The sequence below is a fragment of the Zea mays genome, chromosome 4 (assembly GCF_902167145.1).
Source record: "Zea mays cultivar B73 chromosome 4, Zm-B73-REFERENCE-NAM-5.0, whole genome shotgun sequence".
Lineage (NCBI taxonomy): Eukaryota > Viridiplantae > Streptophyta > Magnoliopsida > Poales > Poaceae > Zea > Zea mays.
In genome coordinates, this window is record NC_050099.1 from 198,801,542 (window position 1) to 198,822,604 (window position 21,063).

Here is a 21,063-nt window from a genome sequence, read left to right on the forward strand (position 1 = left end):
CCCCCGGCTCGGCCGCCCTCGGCCGCCCGCTTAGCCGCCCGCCCCTCGTCGCGGCTCGGCCGCCCCGCCTCGGCCACCCCCGGCCCCGGCGCGCCTCGCTCCGGCGAGCCTGCCCCTCGCCGCGCCCCGGCTCGGCCGCCCCCGCGCGAGCCCCGCCCCCGTCCGCCCCGCCCTCGGCCGCCTCGCCTCCGGCGAGCCCCGCGCCCGCTCGGCCCCGTCCCGCGCCGCCCCGGCTCGGCCGCCCCCTTCGGCGAGCTCGGCCGCTCCCATCGCGCCCCGGCTCGGCCGCCTCCCGGTGAGCTCGGCCGCCCCCTCCGGTGAGCTCGGCCGCCCCGTGCCCCGGCTCGGCCGCTCCCGTCGCGCCCCGGCTCGGCCACCCGCCCCCGCGCCCGGCCTCGCCCGGCCGCGTCCTCGCTCGCCCATGCTCGCTTGCCCCGGCGCGCTTGCCCGCTCGCCCCGGTGTGCCTTGCTCGCGTCGTGACGGCCCCGGCGTGGCCTCGAGCTCGGCCCAGCGTGCCTTTAGCGTGCGGCTTTGAGCTCGGCTAGCGCTCGGCCCCGACGTGCGCGCGGCTAGTTCGTGGCGTGTGCGTGCGGTCTCGCGCGCGTGCTCGCGTAGTGTGCGTGCCTTGGCACGACCCGTCGTGCCCCGTCTACCCCCAGACGCCCCGTCTACCCCCCCCCCCCCCCCCGTGTCCTATGCGCTCTAATCACGTGTTTATATTAATAAGATAGGAGTCTCAATTTGGAAATTGGTTACGTTAGTTAATTTGTGAAGCTAATTGCCTAACTCATTTAATGTTAATCTACTAAAAGTGGTCACGTTTACATTAGTGCATGTAGCTAATTCTTTTGTTAGAACCAATTGGAATTAGAGCACGTGACGTCTAGTTATTCATCAACCCATAGTGCGTCTCGGGCATAAGCTTTAACTCTCGCGAGACCTTTCCTCATTTCTTTCTAACCAAGGTAAATTCATTATCGTATGTGATATTCTATGCATATTTACTTTATTTGTTCTCTTGTATGGTGTACTGTTTGTTTCCTAATTTGAATGGATGGATGTATGTATGCTTGCAATCGCATAGAGAACGATCCGGTTGAAGAGCCCGAGGAACTAGCAGGAGGAGCCCCTGAGCAGCAGTCGGTTGGTGGAGGCAAGTGTCCCTTGACCTATCTCTGTCCGATTCATTCTTTAATTCACCTCCCCGCTTTACACGTTTATGCCTAAGGATTGACTAGCTTTTGTTATCCATGTCCTTGTTTACCTATTTGGGTTGGATTATTATTGTCTAGCTTTATGCTATTGCTCAAACTCTAATCAATGAACATGATGAGATTATCTATGATACGCTGTTTTCCCTTCTCTTATTATGATGTTGTACTTGTGGTCTTCAAGGGGGCTCGAGTGGTTTCTCGAGTGCCTCTCCGTAAGGACCTGTTCTATGGATGACCGCCCAGGAAAACAGTGCAACCATGAGGGTGGAATGGGATGCCCTTAGCTGAATAATTGGAGGATCCGGGGTGTAGTTCACTTAGCCATCGTGCCGTCAATGGGGCTCGGTGTATGCGGCTCGCTCTGCCAAGTTTGGGTTCGCCCCTTGGGGAGGAGTGCGGTGCATTTAGGAAACCTAACGGGTGGCTACAGCCCCGGGGAATCTTTGTAAAGGCTACGTAGTGATGCCCTGCTAGGCCACCTAGGTAGTGGTTAATGGGGAGTAGCTCTCTCCGGGCAGAATGGGAATCACGACTTGTGGGTAAAGTGCACAACCTCTGCAGAGTGTTTGAAAACTGATATATCAGCCGTGCTCGCGGTTATGAGCGACCAAGGGAGCTCCAGTGATTAGTGGTACTTAATCAGAGACACTTTGGTTTACCGGTGGCAATGAGACTGATGGTTTTGGTTATAATTATGGTGCTGGTAAGTGGTATTCTTTCCGTTTGGAAAGGGTACATCGGGCTAATAACTTGGGTTAATGCTAAAACCTGGCTTTCTATTAGTAAATAATAATCTGACCAACTAAAAGCAACTGCTTGACTTATCCCCACATAAAGCTAGTCCACTACAGCCAAACAGGATACTTGCTGAGTATGTTGATGTGTACTCACCCTTGCTCTACACACCAAACCCCCCCATCCCCAGGTTGTCAGCATTGCAACCACTGCTCGGGAGAAGATGAAGTTGTGGAAGGAGACTTCCAGGAGTTCCAAGACTACGACGAGTTCTAGGCGTGGGTTAGCGGCAAACCCCCAGTCGGCTGCCTGTGAAGGCCGCGTTTATCTACGTTTCTTTTCCGCACTTTGATTTATTGTAAGGACTATATGGACGTCTCAGACGTATGATGTAATCGACTATTATTTCCCCTTTTAATACTATTTGAGCACTGTGTGATGATGTCCATGTTATGTAACTGCTGTGTACGTGAATAACTGATCCTAGCACGTACATGGTTCGCATTCGGTTTGCCTTCTAAAACCGGGTGTGACAGCTAGGATCAAGTCCCACATAGATGATGACTCATGGTACAAAAATGAATGTCATATCTTTACTATATAATAGGAGTTTTGTACGAAATAGCTAAATAATTACATCATATGAAGACAACAATCCAGCAACCATAGTTGACTGGGAGACGATGATCTAGACGTCTCACGAACTCATTGCGACATCATTCATGCTCTTATCTTATGGTACTTGTCCTTGACCTGGGGGGGGAATGTGAGTACAGCAAGGGTGAGCTCACATACGTTCATCGCTCAACAAGTTGTGGGGAATAATGTGCATGAGCTCACTTACGGTGGGGGCTCATGTGAAGTGTAAGGCTTATAAAAGAAAATGGTTAAAGATGAGCATTGCTTTTAAAGTTGGTCAAAGTTTTATTAACAGTTACTCAGTATAAGTAGATACCAACCCAATTAAATAAGAGATCAGAATTAATAATAACACCTACAATGCAATGCATATAACAGATTAAGTTTAGTTCCATAAGTTAATCATGCAAGAGTATTGAGTCGCTCTTGACCGTGAGCACAGCTGATATACCGGTTTTACACTCTACAGAGGTTGCACATCTTAACACATAATACGTGTTTCCCGATTAGCTAGGGTTAGCTAGACCCTTAGACACTTCCAAGGTGAATGGATTGGGATCCACTGCGAGGCCTTTCCAAAGTTCCACTAGTTTGAGAAAACCCGCTACGGATTCAGGAAGAAGGAAGCATAGTAATCCCTCGTCCGAAAAGCCATCGCAGCAGTTCGACCTGAGGACCTCCCTATACTCTGCAGCGATGCCTCCCCGCTTGCTCCTTTTGGGTATGGTAATCTCTCCCTAGCTTTCCTAATTACTTAGCCAAGTGCGTCCCATTCCACCCTTGTGGTAGCACTGTTTTGTTAAGTTAAGCTCCATGTTCCAATTATCACAATAATCTTGTCATGAACAATAATTAAACCAACAATAAAATTGGAACATGATCATAATTCAGATATAGCATTAATCCCAAAACTAGGTAGTTCAATAGCAAGACTACCAAATAGTTCAGTTGTTTGCAAGGTATGGGGTAAACAAAACTAGGGAAACCTATTGGGTCTCATCAAATTAACTTGAGAGCATGTCACAGTGATTAACAGGAGCATTATTAGGTAAAGAAGAGTGATCAAGGACACAAGTTGCCTTAGACTTGAGATCCTAGGTACAACACCAAATTGGTCTTCGGGTTTCTCGTGACCTTGCTGCTACTCGTAGCAATACATACAAATAGACAAGGAGTACATAACATTACACCAAACATGAGAACAAGCATCACAATAATGATCTATGCGCCACTACGAGATCGTAGGTTCGAGAACCACTAGATTCGGAGTTATGGTTAAAAAGAATATGGTTATCGAAAGATTTACGCGGTTCAACAATAAAACCAAGTTCTATGTTGATTTAAGTTAATATAAATCGAATGAGGACGATATTTAAATAACAAATTTAATCTAAATTATCACTTGATTAGAAATCATATTTAGTCAAACTATAATTATAAACAGATTAAAATATTATATTTACTTTGATTATAAAAGTTAATATAATAAACATGTTTATAGATATAGTTTTACCAATTTTCAAGCAGGATTTCGCATTGATTTACTCTGGCCCCCCTTTGGCACAGCTCTTAGGATGGCTCCTCCTCTGGCTTATCGTGAAGCTGTACCAAATGGTCCAAGAAAAACAGTTCCTCGTCAAGAGCCATCAAAGAGCTAGAGCTATTTTATGCCTAGGGGTCGGAGCCTTCAAACCCTGGTTTCTACCGACTCCGAGATACCCCTTTCACCAAATTATACTCTTGCCACCGCCTCCTTTATGCATTATCTCCCAACGCATCTGGCCCTGTGAGTACGACGTTCGTTTTCCCGAAACGATGAACCACCAAGGACGGCTCGCGGCGTCACAAAATCACCGGCAAGGAGACCCACTCGCTCGCACGACAGGTGAGGAGTGCCCGAGGCAAGTGATGAAGATTTTCCGGTGGACTTCTACGGCGCAAGCAGCCACACCACGGCACTCGCAGCAGCATTGTCTGGCGATCCTGCGTTCTACGGCGTCAACGACCGTTCGAACTCCATCAAGCCTGTAGCAGACGATGGCGAGGGCGTGCTTCAGGCGAGTCACACCGATGAGGGCGTTGTCGCGGCTTGGGCCGCCAACGTCGTCGCAGTCGGGGTCGCTCCTGCGGCCGTGTTTTGGGTTGCCAGCTCCGCCGGGCCTCGGACCGTCAACACCGTTCCTGGGGCTAGCCACGGCGCCGCGCTGGCAGCTGCCCAGGCCAGGGGCACGACACCGTGCTGCTTGCGGGCCACGCTGTCGTGCCGGCAGCCGTCCGGGGAAGGGGGCAAGGCGCTGCGCTGGCTGTGAGCCACACCGCCATGATAACAGCCGCCAAAGGAAGGGGTCTAGGTGCCACACTGGCAGTGGGCCACGCCGCCGTGTCAGCAGCCGTCGCGCCGGGAGCCGCCCATCCTAGAGGGCAAGGCGTCGCGCTGGTTGCGGGCCACGCCACCGCGCCGGCAACCGCCCAGGGAAGGAGAATCACCGCCTCTATCCAGGATGAACCTGTTGGTGCTTAGGGAATGTAAGACAATGGTGTTCAGCTTGGTGCTGATAATGAACTCCCAGCATAACCCATGGAGCAGCGGCCGCCGCTTTGGGGGAAGATTGGATGTCCGAAGATGGCAACTATGCTACATCATCGACGAGCACCATCGGCCAAACTCTAGCACCATCAGCTCGTCGTAGGGGCGGGCGTGCACCTCGACCTCTAGCTACTGTAACTCGCTCCTGTGCACGCTCTGTCTCTCCGAACATCAACCTCATTGATGCAAGGTAATAATTTTATCATGGTACCATTATCATTCGCTCCATAGTAATGTGCCATAATATGCATGCATTTCAATAACAGTCAAGCGGATTGGAGTGATGAGAACACTAAGGTTGTTTGCGAAATATTTGCTGAAAAAGTTGAAAATGGCGTATACTTCTAAAGATGCCAAGTTACTCTATGGACAAACAAAATATGATTGTCGTAGCTAGCATGTGCCTGTATAACTATATCCGTGAAAACGATCAAGATGACAAAGATTTTCGTAAGTGTGATCGCAGTCTTGAATACGTGCCAACCATTCCTTGTAGATATAGAAATGCATCCGACACATCGTGTTCGTACTCCAATGATCGCTCCATGGATAAATTTCGTGATGACATTGCAAAAGCAATCTTACTTTCTAGGTCTTCTTGAGCATGATGTATGAAATTGCCAATATGGATGTAAAACTAAGAAAGCAGGACGCAATATTATATAGCTCATATGATTATGTTTAATGTCGTAATATTCATACATAATATATATGTCCCTTACATGTGTACAACTAAATAAATGAGGCATGGGCACTATGGACATTTTCTTTATACATGATTCTAAAAACATAGGAGGAGCTATTTTGCCAAACAAAAATACAAAACAGCTCTGGATCCTCTAGAGAAGCCAATGAGCCAAAGAAACCAGAGCCGAAGCCGTTTTTAGACGAGCTAGAGCCTTGCCAAAGGGGGCCTCTGTTTCATTGTGGTCTTTCTTGTTAAAACTAGATTAACTACCATGCCTATTTGACGTTGAGGACTAGAGTTGTTTCTTCAAACTACGCAAACGTAGTTTGCCATCCTACTAATATATTGGCAGCAAGCAAATCTATTGTTGCCCTTTCGGAAAAAGAACATAGGTAGTCTTCAAAGTAGTACTGAACTACGAGTTGCTTGTTTTGGGTGCACAAAAACCGTTAATGGGCATATGATGTATGACATGTACTACCCCATGTGTGGTGTCCTCACGCGACCAGCGAGAGTTTTGCGATGGAGCCAAAGTCGAACATGTCGGATAGGTTCATGTGCGTGAGGCGGATGCTGATGAGGCTGCCCAATAAAAAACAGTGTCTCTTTGTTCAGTGAAGGGAATGAGAGTTGAATTGAGCCTAATCTTGCGCACCCCAAGAAGGATGTGAGGAAGAAGACCATCATGACACTACACCGATTCTACCAGGGATCCTCCCTGCTCTGTCTCCCACCTTGTCTCCAACTTCTGCAAGGTCCGCACTTTTCCCCCTTCATATTTTGGTTCTGAATAATTCCATGTTTCTAAACCCTACAGACATTTCTGTTGGAGATGAATGGTAGTATGCATTTAGAAATGTCCCTTTTCACATGCTTTATTGTTTAGTATGTCACTATAGATATCACAGATTGCAGCTTTGGACCGAATATGTCTGGACCTCCAAAGATGGAATTATTTGTAGCAGTACATTTTTACTTTGGAGGAAAACCATATAGTACTTGTTCATTGTTATTTTCATAATCAGCAGGCGCTGGCGATAGCAGTCCATACCCGTTTGATTAGTGTTTAATCTTGTAGTTTTCTGTCATCAGATTTCTACAATTGGAATACAATTGTTCTAAGGTACTACGCCAGAGAATCACTTGTTGGGGATGTAGAAGGGGAAGACCTGGTGAATCTTTTAAATCATGGTTTGAAATGGCCATCTTAATTTCTCAAACTGATGATGTACTACAATATGTATAGGATGGAACCAAACTTTATCTTCAGAGGAAGCTGTTGTAGATGAATTCTTGGGAAAAGGAATGGGCGCTGCTAAACAGTCGCAACTAGGGAAAATCGTTTTCTTTCTAATGTGTCAAAAAAGCAGAAAAATACCTCAAGCTTGTAGTTTAACATTCTAAAATAGTTCTTTTGGTCAAACATCTCATCTCACAATTACAAATGATTATACTCATTTCATCAATATACTTATCCACTTGATTGTGTATAGGTGACTGGCTGACTGCTAGCCAGGAGAGAAATTTTACCTACCTGAGATGATCAAATAGCAAGTGAGATGGTTGACTTATGAATTGTAGATAGACCAGAGAGTTCCTCTCCTTTTTTCTTTCCCTATTAGCATCACACGTTATTGCACCCATACAAGTAACTATTGTTGATACTTCTCTGCTCCCATACAAGTGAGTACATTGTCCTTAGCTTTATGCTATGTGTCTCTTTGGTTTTAAAGTGCATTTTGTTATTTGTTATATGTTCACCTTTACACGATATAGTTGTTCCTGTACATTTACTAAACAGAGGACACAAATTCATATAAAAAGTTGCACACAAAACAAAGATAAAAGGAAAACAATGATACTAAACGGCGCCCTGGTGGTCTCCTCTAGCCTCGTCGGCTGACTCGGCGAGGTACCCATGCTCTTCTTTGAGGACGACTTTGAGCTCTAGGACCCACCCACCTTCCAGGTTGATATGACACCATATTTATTGCATAGTTGGCTCCACTGCAAACAATGATATTACATTTTGCTAACATAACTAAACATCCTCATTATCATCCATGCTAATAAAATCACTGGTATGTGAATATGAGATCTTATAGAGATATTTTTTGGATTAGCAATCATGTATTCATGTTGTTCCTTGCCTAACATTGTTTAGACTTGGACTGCAACAAGAATTGTTTGTACTAAATCTTGTAATTGTAATGTGACAAACATATTTTGTTTTATTAGTTGTATTAGTTCCTTTTCCTCTACTTTGCATTTAGAATATGTAAACAAATACTTTACTTCGTGAAAAGTATTACAATGGGTTGTGGATGATCGATTTGGAATAGACTATGTAATGGCTAGATAACAAGAGGAGAAGGTGGGTGCACCTAATGAAAAAATATATTTATGATGCCATTTTTTGTTACTATAATGTCTGCTTTTCTAACAAATGAATCTAATATTAGCTTTTTTGGTTGACTCAACTGAAGGCAATAGCTTTAGAAAGTGTAATCTCTTGATGCCATATAATCCCTCGAGCTAGGCAATACAGGAAATGCATTCAGAGTTGCTAACGCTCACAAGAGCAGTTTGAATTGGTCTAATCAGTGGAATTTGAGATCAACAGTACTTGCCCAGTAGGACCAATTCAATTCTCTCTGCTATTGCTGCACAATGTACTAATGATAAACTATTTACTAGATATTAGTCCATAAATAAGTCCATACTTTTGTGAAACCGGCTACAAAAGTAGAATAAAAATATTAGATCTGTCATGTGATGTTCTAACAACTGCACATCTTTCCCTTAATAATAACTCATTTTTCCATAAGATGCTCACCTGCATAGCTACAAGAAATTCATCCTAACAATAATGTTGAACCAATTGACGAGAAATTTTCACTAAGGTGTGGTCATAGACATGGCTACTGAATAGTTAGCCTTTCCTTTTTTTGGACCAGTACCTTCTTAAGATTTTCCTTTTAAAGATTGTGTTAACTCTGCTGACTCTGCTTTCTAATGTAGCTGTTTTAATCAATATAATATTTACTATTATGTTCCTACATATGCATTGTGTATTTAGGTTAGCCTGATGTGACCTATTAGGGATGCCTAGTTTTGTTTTTCCTATACCTTGTTTACACCTGTTTTTTATTTTTATTGGGTTTGGCATGCTAGTGCTCTACTTGGTTTAGGGGGATAAAGTTGCACATGGAAGATGAAATATTGTTTTGTTTGATGAATATTACTATATATATATATATGAAATGTTGTCTTATTATAAACTTGGATATTGTTTTGTTCAGATGAATATGGCTATATTCATGTGAATTTTGTTTTGATCATTGTTGGACAAGATCACTATATTTAATGGGAATCTAGAGCAACAACAACCCAAAAAACAGTGCAACCATAAGGAAAGCTGATTAATTAGGAAAGCTAGTTATGAGTTAACCTTATCCAAAAGGGGCAAAAGGGAAGTCGTTGCTCAAGTTTAGATCGGTTCTCAGATTGATTTGCTCTATGGTAGGTCATCAGTAGAGGGAGATCTCTATCACCTCGTCCAAAATCTTAGCAGGTTTTCTCCTACTAGTGAATCTTTGTTAAAGCCTCGTAGCATCCCTATGCAATCACACCTTGGAAATGGAAGTGTGGTATTGTGCTTGGCCAGCACAACATGGTCGAGTGCAAAATTGTTTGAACTTTTATGCGACCTATGGGTAAAGATGTAGAACATCTGCAGGGTGTAAAACTGATATATCATTTGTGCTCACGATTAAGAGAGCCTCAGATCCTCACATGATTAATCTATGGAACTAAATTAAATGGACTTAAAGATGTTTTTACTGGATATTTCATTTATGATCTTTTATTGGATACCTCATTCACGGGTTAAGTACTGCACGCCACCCTCCGGCTAGGGCGTTACAGAGTGGCCGGTGACGGCCCACTGGTGATGGGGCCAAGGTTTGGAGATTTTCTAGGTCGAGACCATATTTCGGACACTTAGCCATCAATGGGTTGTGTGTGCCTTGAGTGTCGCGGCCCCAGACATTATACCGAGATGGCGGTCTTTTTCTTAGCGATCGAGTTTTTTTTATAGAGATATGCTGCCCAATAATTCGGGATAGACTCGGCTAGCATGATCGTTATCCTTATGATCGGTCTAGATATTCCCATGTCCCCTACCCTCCTTTTGACTATAAAATGACGGCGAGAATACTACAAAAAGGTAGATCATTTAATCACATTGCATAGGAAATAGACACCCCCATAATGAGTACATGTGGTATTATCTCGCATTGAGAGTTTGAACCTATCTAAATTCTCGAGTCGCCTGTGCCTTTACATTCAGTTCTCGGTCTGGTGACTTACCTTTTAAATTTATTAACTACCGTACATCCTCGGTACTGGTTGTGATAACAGTGATATGTTTTTGACCATATGCTAAAATAATATTTAGCTACTGAAATAAAAAGTTACAATTGAACAGTAAGATGTCAGATCCTAACATTCTCATAATTTGATATTCGATATATTTAATATTCATTCTAAAATATTGATATAAATATCAGAAGTGTGATATTTGATTCAATAGCCAGAGAGATAACGCCAGTATCTAACGATGAACGAATGGCAGGGCCGGGAGGTTATTCCACGTAAGGCCTAGTTTGGATACTTTGGGATTAGAGTGTTTTGGAGGGATTGAAGAGGGTATAAATCCCCAATAGATCAAATACCCGCTCAATACATGTCAATCCACTCTAATCCCACTCATTACTAGAGTATCCAAACTAAGCCTAAGGAGTAGGGAAGAAACTGAACCAAGAAGAAAGGGATTAAAATGCAGTTTTGTAGTTCGCAGAAGAATTTGAGGCCAAAGTACACTGGTTAAAGTTCATGACCACTTTGATTGGTGTACGATAAAATTGAGAGTCTAAACGAAAATTATGAGGACTAACATGATTTTGAATGTTGAGAAAGCATCGGACTATATATAATTGTAGGACCAATATATGTTATATGTCCATCAGCCGGAGCTTGTTTGTTTTGCTCTTAATCCATATGAATTGTACGAGACTAGATGAGTTTGAATCCATAGAAAATCAAAGTTCTTCATAATTTTTTCTAATTCTATCCAATCGATGTTGAATAGAAATAACCGAACATCGTGTAATTTGTAGCCGTGGAAATTCCTTTTCGGTTGGAGGTATTGCCATATAAGCTGTTGGGTGTTGGCTGTTGGCCGTTGCTAGCATCTGCATTATTTTCGCGTGAATGGATACGACATTATACAAGCGTCGACTGCATGCGTAAATGACAAGCAAAGCAGAGGTGCTTTAGATCAGGAAAAAAGCCATGGCCACAACCACAAGAAGCTGTGCCAATTCGGCCACCGTACTGCATGGCATCCGTCACCGACTGCGAGCCGATGGCCCCGCGGCTATCCTTGGCATCGGCACGGCGAACCCGAAGAACTGCGTACCACAAGACCAGTTCGCCGACTGGTACTTGGACGTAACCAAGAGCGAGCACCTCGCGGAGCTCAAGGCCAAGACGAAGAAGATTTGTGAGAATATTTTGCTTCTGCTTTAATCAACGCAAACATGCATGCCACGGAAAGACGTCCGCGACATGCCATGGAAGACCAGTCTGCTTTAATCACAGAGTATTCCACTCCACGCAGGTGACAGGTCAGGCATCACGAAACGCTACTTCTACCACACCGAGGAGATCATCGGCGACCACCCGGAGCTGATCGTCCGCGACCTGCCGTCGCTCACGACGAGGCTCAGCGTCATCGCCGACGCCGCGCCCAAGCTCGCCGCGGAGGCAGCGTCAAGGGCTATCGCAGACTGGGGCCGCCCGGCGGCCGACATCACGCACCTCGTCGTGGCCACCAACGCCGGCGCCAACGAGCCTGGCGTCGACCAGCTCCTCGCGGCGCTGCTAGGCCTCCGCCCGACCGTGCGCCGCACGCTGCTCTACCTCCACGGCTGCTCCGCTGGCCTCGTGGCGCTCCGCGTCGCCAAGGACGTCGCCGAGAACAACCGCGGCGCGCGCGTGCTCGTGGCCTGCGCGCAGGCCAAGATCCTGATGTTCGGCGCCCCGGACGACGACGCCCGCCTGGACAAGGTTGTCCCCATGACGCTGTTCGGCGACGGCGCCGGCGCAATCATCGTCGGCGCGGACCCGACAAGCCGCCCCATGGCCATGGAGATAGAGCGGCCCATCTTCCACATGGTGTCCGCCTCGCAGACGACGTTGCCCGGCACAGACGAGGCGGTGGTGCTAAGTCTCAGAGAGAACGGCCTCGTCGACGGCCGCCTGTCCGCCGAGGTGCCGAGGCTTGTCGGCGGCAGCTTAGAGCAGTGTCTAGCTGGCTCGCTGGCGCCGCTAGGCCTCGTGAACGAAAGCGACGGTGGCGGTCGCTGGAACGGCTTCTTCTGGGCGGTGCACCCAGGCGGCCGTGCGATCTTGGACAGCTACGAGGCTACGCTCGGTCTGCAGCCCGGGAAGCTTGCGGCCAGCCGGCACGTCCTGAGTGAGTACGGCAACATGATGGGCTCCACGATCATATTTGTTCTCGACGAGATACGCCATCGCCGCCGCCGTGAGGAAGACACCAAGGAAAAGGACTGCCAGTTTGGAGTCATGTCGGGGGTCGGACCCGGACTTACAGTCGAGACAATTGTGCTGCATGCTGCCACCGGTAGCCAGGACCAGGACGAAAACTAGTGCTTTTGCGGCTGAGTAATAATAAGAAAGTGTTTTACACGTCTAGCTACTTATTTATCAAACACCTGCGCGAGATATGATTAGGCTACATGTAAGCTACTTGAAAAGCAGTCATGCATGCTTGCAAAAAGAAGGTTCTTGTTTGCCCGGAGGTGCATGGAGGATAAATAAAGTTTCACTACAAGAAACTAATAAACGTTCGTGGGTTAATTTAAGAACGTGGGTACCGACGTTCTTAATTAGGTTATGTTCGTGAGTTAATTTAAGAACGTGGGTACCCACGTTCTTAAATTAAATTCGTGGGCCTGTGGTAAAACCGTCGAACTTATCGTATTAGAAACGTCGGTACCCACGTTTTTAAATTAAATTCGTGGGCCACATGGGCACAGTGGAACTTAACCCAAAGACCTAAATCTCTCGCCGCTGCGCGTCTCTCTTCTTTCCCTCTGTATACCGCGAGCGCCCGCAGCTAGCTGCTAGCCGCGCGCCCGCCGCTACCTGCCCGCCTCCAGCGCGCCCGCCGCGCGTGCCCCGCCGCCACCCCTCGCGGTGATCTGTGTGGGCGACGTCCACAGCTACATCACGAAGCTGGAGAGCCTCTGGTCCAACCTCTAGGCCGCACTCCCCGCCGACGCCTTGGCCACCGCGCTGGTCATCTTCCTCGGCGACTACAACGACCGCGGCCCGCACACCCGCAGGGTCCTCAACTTCCTCCTCGCGCTCCCGACGCGCTACCCAGCGCAGCGCCATGTCTTCCTCTGCGGCAACCACGACCTCGCCTTCACGGCGTTCGTTGGGGCGCCGCCGCCGCCGCCCAACGGCTCCCCGTTCTTCGGCCACCTGCGCAGCGCCATCTCTCTTTCCTCCCTATCTCGCTGCTCCCTCCCCTGCCGCCCTGCTTATTTACGCCCATTTCTTAAGAGAGGATTTGATGGCCTGTCAGAATAAAAGAGCTCGAGGAAATTGCGGCGGCCGGAAATCCTGGTGATGGTGCCACACAAACACGAGAATCTGCTTCGTCCTCGGCGGAATTGCCGTCGGGGTCGGGCGATTCTTCGGAGGACAAGTGCCTCTGTTTCGTTGAGCTGGCTAGGTCCATGGGGATTAGTCAGGACACTCATGAGTCGATGGCAACAGATGCAGCCAATTACCTTTGCCACCAGCTTCAGCATCTTCTTGGGCCTATCTCTTCTGCGACGAGCCAAAGTGGCCCCTGGGAGGAGAGGTCGGTGATGGTTAGGTTGACTCAGAAGCTGCAGAAATCTAAGAGAAATAAGTGGTGGCGGCAGAGGAGAAGGAAGCATGTTGCAGAGCTTTTTCAGAAGGTGCCACTCGCCGCTGTCACCTTTTATACGTCTCATTATACATTTCTGGTTCATTCCAAACAGCCAAAAAAACCAACCATGTGAATTGTGAAATGTGGATGGCATCTCTTGTCTTGTTGTTTCATAGGAGCGTGCGGATTATGATAGAGTTGACCAGGAAGCTGATGAATGGAGGGCTAAGCAAATAGCCAAGGACATTGCAAAGCGGAGGGTGCGTTCTCGTATCTGTGAATTTTGTTTCACGATTAAAGATACATTGCAGTAGGACAGAATTGTTGCTTCAGAATTATTGTATTCACTTATGTACCTGTTAACCAGGTGGAAAGCATGCAGCAGATTGCTAGAAAGAAAACAAATGAGGAAAGAAAGCGCCTAGAATCTGAGGTAGTATGGAATAAAATTTCACGCCCAGGCTGTGCTGTGAAAGTTTTCTTCTCTAGGGTGTTTGAGAACTATCTTTTACTAGTTATGTGCAAGCGCATGTGCGCATACTACTGAACATTGATACAAACCAGTTATTTTGTTTGTTTGTTTAAATTTAGCTCCAACATTTAAGTTGTGGCTTACTTTGATACAAACTAATTATTTTGTTTGTTTGTATAAGTTTAGTTGCAACATTTAAGTTGTGCCTTACTGCCTTCCTATTCTTGTGATCTTTATCTACTTTTATTGTAACTCTAGAAACCCTCTGATCTCTACAATTGTCTTAGTGCAACCAATCTTATGGGATATCATTCACCTGTTTTTTTTTGTATTTTTTGGAGAGCTATTTTGCAATCAGTTCATGAAGATTTGAGTAGTCATTCAAATTTCTTTTTTACTTTAATCTACTATTGATTCTGTGGATGTTTTTGAGTTAATAGTATCATCATAATATTCATTATCTTGAATAAGCTAATTTTCCCAATTGGCAATTCAAATCTGGTACTTCCAGCAAAGCGCCGCCTGCCTGCAAGAAAATTTCCGGCGCTCTGTGCGAGTTCTGCAGTTCCGGCGTTGCTCTTCTTTCCCGCGCCACCTGCCTGCAAGAAAGCGCCGGGGGCGTGCCGTCTTTTCCCCCTCCACGCTTCAGCAGCAGCGCAGTAAATTTCGTCGGCGTGTTGGGCAGCAGCAGCAGTTGGCAGCCAACGTCCCGCTCCCCCGCCCGCTATTACTTTCCCAGCTCCGCGACAAGCTAGGCGCGCGTCGTCGTGGTCCGTCCGCTTCCGGTCTCTACTCCTTGTGCTCTCTGCAGTAAAATGAGCTTCCGGCGCTTCGGGTTCAGTTTGCGAGTTGCATTGCTTAGTCTGTGTTTTTAATTAGGGAACCAATGAACACATGTAGTGCATTGCTAATTTTAGACTGGAAATGCTTTGGGTGATTCAGATACTGAGGTATTTGTAGGTTGACTTGGATTTGGAGAATTATGAGTGTTTCATAGATGTTACTCTGACGAGGGATAACAATATTACCACTAGAAATATATACTAGGTGAGTATCTTCTAGCTCAAGGAAATACTTGTGTTTTCTCATTTGAGATTGTAACCGATATTTCTACTTCTTTCAGTCTGTCATTGAGAAGGAGAGAAGGGGTGATTATATTGGAAAGACTTTATAGGTAATTTTTCTGTGGCATTTATCACTCGAGTTGCATTGTATGGACTGTCCATATCCCATAATCTAAAATACCTATGGTATCCATACCACAAGCTGTGCTACAAGGAGCTGCACCATCCGAAATGCGACGTCTGCCTTCAGTTTGTAAGGCTTCCTCTGAAATCTGAACGACCTGCAGACTGACAAAACTACATATGCGTTAACTTTTCTGTACTTCGTCATTGCAAGAAGCTCATTCTTTTCCTTTGTCTGTTTCTGCAGATTCCAACGAACAGGAGTGGCCTGATAGAGTACAGATCCCACCCGTTCTAGGGCCAGAAGTATTGCCCTTCGCATGAGCACGACAGGACGCCACGTTGCTGCAGCTGTGAGAAAATGGAGGTATAAATACTAGGGAAAAATATATTTATCATACGCTGTGCACTATTATGAATCCACACGAAAATGGTTCGCATGCAGTTCTGGTTACTTGTTTTCAAACTAGGCCTTCCATTGACTGATTCAAAGGCATTTATTCACCACAAGTTCTTTTTTTCCCGGTTGTAATTCTGCAGCCAAGGAACACAAAGTACATGTCACTGGGAGACGACCGCAGCCTGTGCATGGAATGCCTGGGGTCTGCGGTCATGGACACCGGTGAATGCCAGCCCCTGTACCATTCTATCAGGGACTACTACGAGGGGATGAAAATGAAGCTGGACCAGCAGATACCCATGCTCTTGGTTGAGCAGCAAGCGCTTAACGAAGCCATGGAAGGAGAGAGTAGAGTGAGTATTCCCTCTGCCCCCCCTTTTTTTAATTTCGTGCAGAATGTTCAGTCTTCGGAAGGAAACACTAACGTCCACCCTGCATCTGCATTATCCAGGGCCCACACCACATGCCTGAGACAAGGGGCCTGTGTCTGTCGGAGGAGCAGACTGTGAGCAGTGTAAGTTCAACTCAAGCTATGAACTGAAAAGAAGCTCTTAATTTCAGACTGCTCGTATTGATTTAGCATGACAGCAGATGAGAACGACAGATTCTGCCGTTTTGACTGTTCATTATTTGTGTAGATACTTAGGAGGCCCAGGATTGGTGGAAACCGGTTACTGGACATGAGAACTCAGCCACAAAAACTGACTAGGAGATGTGAATTGAGGGTGATTCCTCTGGTAAGGTGTTTCCTTTGCTTCTTGTTCTTATATGATACTTGATTGTTGTGTTGCTGCAGTGTCCCAGTGGGTCAAGGCTATGATTTGACCGAAACTTGTGCTGGAGCAGCTTTCACTGAATGGGATGACACCACTTGCTGCTATGTGAAGGTTTGTTCTACAAATTTGATGTTTGCTGGATCTGTTAACAAATGTAGTTGATATTCATATGACAGATGTAGCAGATGAAACCTGCATTAAATAAAACAAGTGGTATATTTAAGCGTGTCTGGGAGTGTCATGCTTGGCACCTTTTCTGGATCCATTTTATCAACCACGTAGCATAGCATTTAAGTTTTTTCAATGGAATGCTCAAACTTTTCCATTAAATACTTGCCCCAATGAACACTTCCATTTTCTTGAAAACTGATCTCTTTCCAGCATGTCCAGTCCTTAATTATCTGAAATATGTTCCTTTTTTCGTCAAACCAATGTAGCTTGTTTCATGGGAAGAAGGTGGTTACAAGATTTCTGATTATCCGATGCCGAGAGGAGAGGTAGTGGTTGGCGGACACAGTACAACAAAAGGCTATAGGACTAACTGTATTGTATGTGATATTCTGTGTGGCATGTGATATTATGTGTGTCTAATTTTTCATTTCTGTATTTTTTATTTTTTTGTACTATGTGAATTTCATGCTTTCCTATATCTTTGTGTACATGCATGTGATTTAATGCCAGTTGTGTATTTATGAGAATTTTGGTTTATTTTGTAGGATTCCGGCTCCCATCAAGTGACTCCTTCCCCTCACGTTGACTTTGCGGACAGATGTCTCAATTCTAGTGGTAGAGCTACGAACAACAATCTGATGTCCTGATCGAGAGTTGAACTTGTGTATTTGAACTTGTGAACTATGGATGTGAACTTGTGTGAATTTGTGAACTTATGTATTTGGAATTATGTGAATTTGCGAACTTATATATTTGGACTTGTGTGAATTTGTGATATGAACATATATCAATGTGTTTGAAATCTGTATTGTATGTGATATATTGTGTTGCATGTGATATTTTGTGTGTCTATTTTTTCATTTTTGTATTTTTATTTTTTTTCTGGAAAAGGGTTAAGAACGTGGGTACCCACGTTCTTAACCTTAAGAACGTGGGTACCGTCGAACTTATTGTGCAGTCTGTGCAGACCCAAGCAGGGTTAAGAACGTGGGTACCGTCGAATTTATTGTGCAGTCCGCGCAGACGTCCGTAGGACACATAAGTTCGACGGCCACGTGGCCCCGTCGAACTTAAGGTTAAGAACGTGAGTGCCGTCGAACTTATGGGAAAAAATTCGACGGCCCCCGTCGAACTTAAAAACGCACGTTCTTAACATTAAGTTCGACGGTACCCACGTTCTTAACATTAAGTTCGACGGTACCCACGTTCTTAACCTTAAGTTCGACGGGGCCGTCGAACTTACTTCTCTAAGTTCGTCCAAAAATCGCCGTCGGCTATATTCGTCGGTAAACCCACGTTCTTACGGTAAGTTCGACGGCTTATTACATTAAGTTCGACGGTTTTTCACCCACGTTCTTTAACCAGTTTCTTGTAGTGTTTCAGGATATTTTCGATCCGTTGGATCAACTAGTGCTGTGATTGCTTTTTTCAAAGAAACAGAACATACATGTTACATCGGGATTTAAGGATAAATCCAGATCCATCTTATATATGCGTCATGATTAAGTTCACATATACGATGAATCAGTGTATATAAACCAATGTCATAATCTTTATTATATAACGAGGATGTCTTACAAAATAACTGGAATAAAATGAATCTGAACTAAGATAACTATCTTCACAGGTGCGGTTGACTCGGAGACGACGGCCTAGATCCCATCGTAGTAGTCCTCCTTCGGTGGTACCTGCTCTTGACCTGGTGTGATTATAGCAAGGGTGAGCTCCCATATGGTCATCGCTCAATAAGTGTGAGTAAAAGTATAGTGTAAGATTTATCAAGGAATGTGGTTGAGGTTGAGCATTGCTTTTAATTTTGGTTGGTCAAAATTTTATTAGCAGTTACTAGGTAACAACCCGTTTAGATAATAGATCATTAATGAAAGATCCCATGATGCAATGCATGTCAAGTTAGATTTAATTCCATAAATTACTCACATGAGGGTCCAAGCCGCTCATGATCGTGAGCACAGCCGATATATCAGTTTTACACTCTTTAGAGGTGGCACATCTTTACCCACAAGTCGGGTTCCTTTTTCGCATTGGGTTGTACGGACCTTAAACACTTCCAAGGTGAGTTGACGAGGGCGCACACTACGAGGTCTTTACAAAGCTCTACTGGCATGAGAAAACCCGTTACGATTTTAGGCAGAGGTGTGTATAGGAATCTCTCGTCTGAAAAGCTATCGCAGCAAGATCAGCAGAGAACCTCCCTATACTTACGGCAACTCCTCCCTGCTTGCCCCTTTCGGATAAGGTTCTCACACACTAGCTTCGCTAATTAATTAGCTAATGGCGTCCCATGCCAACCTTGTGGTCGCAATGTTGTCTTGGTGGTCACTCTATGTTCCAATTAACAAAATATTCTTATCATGCATAATAAAGCCAACAATAACAATAATGCATGATCATAACTCATATGTACCATTAATCCCAAAAATAGGTAGAGCAATATTAGCAAGACTACCCAATAATTCATTTATATGCAAGGTGTAGGATAAACAAGACTGAGTAACCTATTAGGTCCCATCAATTTAACCTAACAGTGCATGCATGGTGAGAACATTAATATTATTAGGTCAAGAATTGGATAAAGGACACACTTGCCTTCAATCAGAATCTTCAAACTGCTGAGCTTCGGGTTCATCATTAACTTTTTCTAGCGCGAAAGCCGTCTAGCTAAAGCGCATCCGTTTTCTTACTCTGAACAGGATTTCTTGATAGCTATCAAGCCGTTGCGGCGCATCCTCTTGTTGGGTGCCGGGCAAATTATCTATGTTACAGTCTATTAAAAAAAAGGACTTCTAATAAGAAATTCTTCCGCTAAAGAATAGGCTCGCCTATAAATAGAAGCTTCGGCGCACTCTCCATTTTGCGGGACAAGTGCCGAGTCGTCTAATCGTAGCAATACGAACAAACAGACAAATAACAACTAAAAAATAACAATTTACCAAATATGAAAACAAACTGTGTAAGAATCTTCTACATGTCGACACGAGTCTGTAGGTTTAAGAACCACTAATATCGGAGATAAAATAAAGAAGTTGTAGGTTTTCAAAGATCTCTAGATTTATTTTTATAGTGGAAATTCAAATTTAGATTTCAATTTCATATTTTTCAGGCGCTGATGGACGTATGGTGTGTTACATTTATTGAAAATCCAGAGTATATTTTATAATTTTCAGAACTTGCGTGTAAGGTTCTTTAATTACGAGTGTACTGCGGAATGATCTCCCAAATCCGCAAGGATTCTTAAGCAAAACGTACACAATGGCTTATACGCGGATCAGATCCACGACCCAACATAGCCACCCAAACCGATATGCACAAAATCTAATCTCACCTATCTGTTCACCGATCAATGGCACACAGCGCTTCTTCCTCCTTTGCCTCTCAGCCACGGCGATGCCTCCACGCCGAGCAGCGGTGGCACGCCGGCGCATGCCAATCTCGGCGACACGGTACTGTACTCTAATTCGAGGACTACTCTGTGCAGAATACAGAGGATGCAACGATCAATACGGGAGGTGATATCTCACCGACATCCGTGCAACATCGGCTCCTGACCACAACTTACGATGTGGAGAAGCATACATGAAGAAGAAACCTGGTGAAACGGTCCCACATGGCGGTACCCAAAGGAACGTGGTTTGTCTTGGAGTTGGGCTGAACGTATGGGAGTCTTCTTCTTTTTTTTCCTATATGCCTTTTCTCTTTCTTTTCCTTATTTTCTCACCTATTTTCTGTTTTACTTCTTATTTCAATTTCAGTTCAAATTTACGCGGAGTTCAGATTTGCGCACAAACAACAAAGCTCCAGCATGTACGCAAATATTTTTTGATGTATATAGTTACATTAACTACTTTATTCATTTATCTGGGCAAATGTTTCAAATATGCAATGCACACATTGTTCATTTTTAAAGAGATCATTATTTTGAATTTGTAGTCAAATCAAAGGTTCCTTTTAAAAAGTCAGTATTTACTTCTCATTTAATTTAGGTGAAAATACTTTCTAATGTATAACTTTTATTAAGAAATACTTTTACTTTAACCTCTTTAGAGAAGGTTTCTAAACATCTAGTCCATAAAAGAATGATTCAATATTTGAGGAGGTTTCTACTTTATTTATTTTGGAGCTTTAATTTAAATTTCAGTTTTAAAACTTAAATCTAAATTTTGA

At 44.8% G+C, this 21,063-nt stretch overlaps 1 protein-coding gene and 1 pseudogene across 2 annotated transcripts; both read left to right on the forward strand.

Annotated features, from left to right (window-relative positions):
• The first annotated feature begins 11,130 nt into the window (after window positions 1-11,130).
• Window positions 11,131-12,743, forward strand: LOC103654408 (uncharacterized). Its single transcript, XM_008681244.2, has 2 exons — window positions 11,131-11,430; window positions 11,548-12,743. Exons 1-2 carry the CDS (start codon window positions 11,220-11,222, stop codon window positions 12,597-12,599), a joined length of 1,263 nt encoding a protein of 420 aa, XP_008679466.1. The 5' UTR covers window positions 11,131-11,219; the 3' UTR covers window positions 12,600-12,743.
• Window positions 12,744-13,032: 289 nt separating this feature from the next.
• Window positions 13,033-17,631, forward strand: LOC100502364 (DA1 superfamily protein pseudogene; annotated as a pseudogene). The gene is made up of 14 exons (NR_145707.1): window positions 13,033-13,924; window positions 14,052-14,135; window positions 14,243-14,308; window positions 14,859-15,117; window positions 15,308-15,394; window positions 15,471-15,521; window positions 15,614-15,664; window positions 15,782-15,901; window positions 16,075-16,287; window positions 16,386-16,448; window positions 16,573-16,659; window positions 16,731-16,821; window positions 17,148-17,258; window positions 17,427-17,631. The product of NR_145707.1 is annotated as a DA1 superfamily protein pseudogene (transcript).
• The last annotated feature ends 3,432 nt before the right edge of the window (window positions 17,632-21,063 follow it).

Excerpts from the sequence above, each read along its gene's own strand:
- LOC103654408 (XM_008681244.2), top strand. The coding sequence starts at position 11,220 with ATGGCCACAACCACAAGAAGCTGTGCCAATTCGGCCACCGTACTGCAT. Across the intron at positions 11,431-11,547 it reads GGCCAAGACGAAGAAGATTT|GTGACAGGTCAGGCATCACG; the intron begins GTGAGAATATTT and ends CACTCCACGCAG.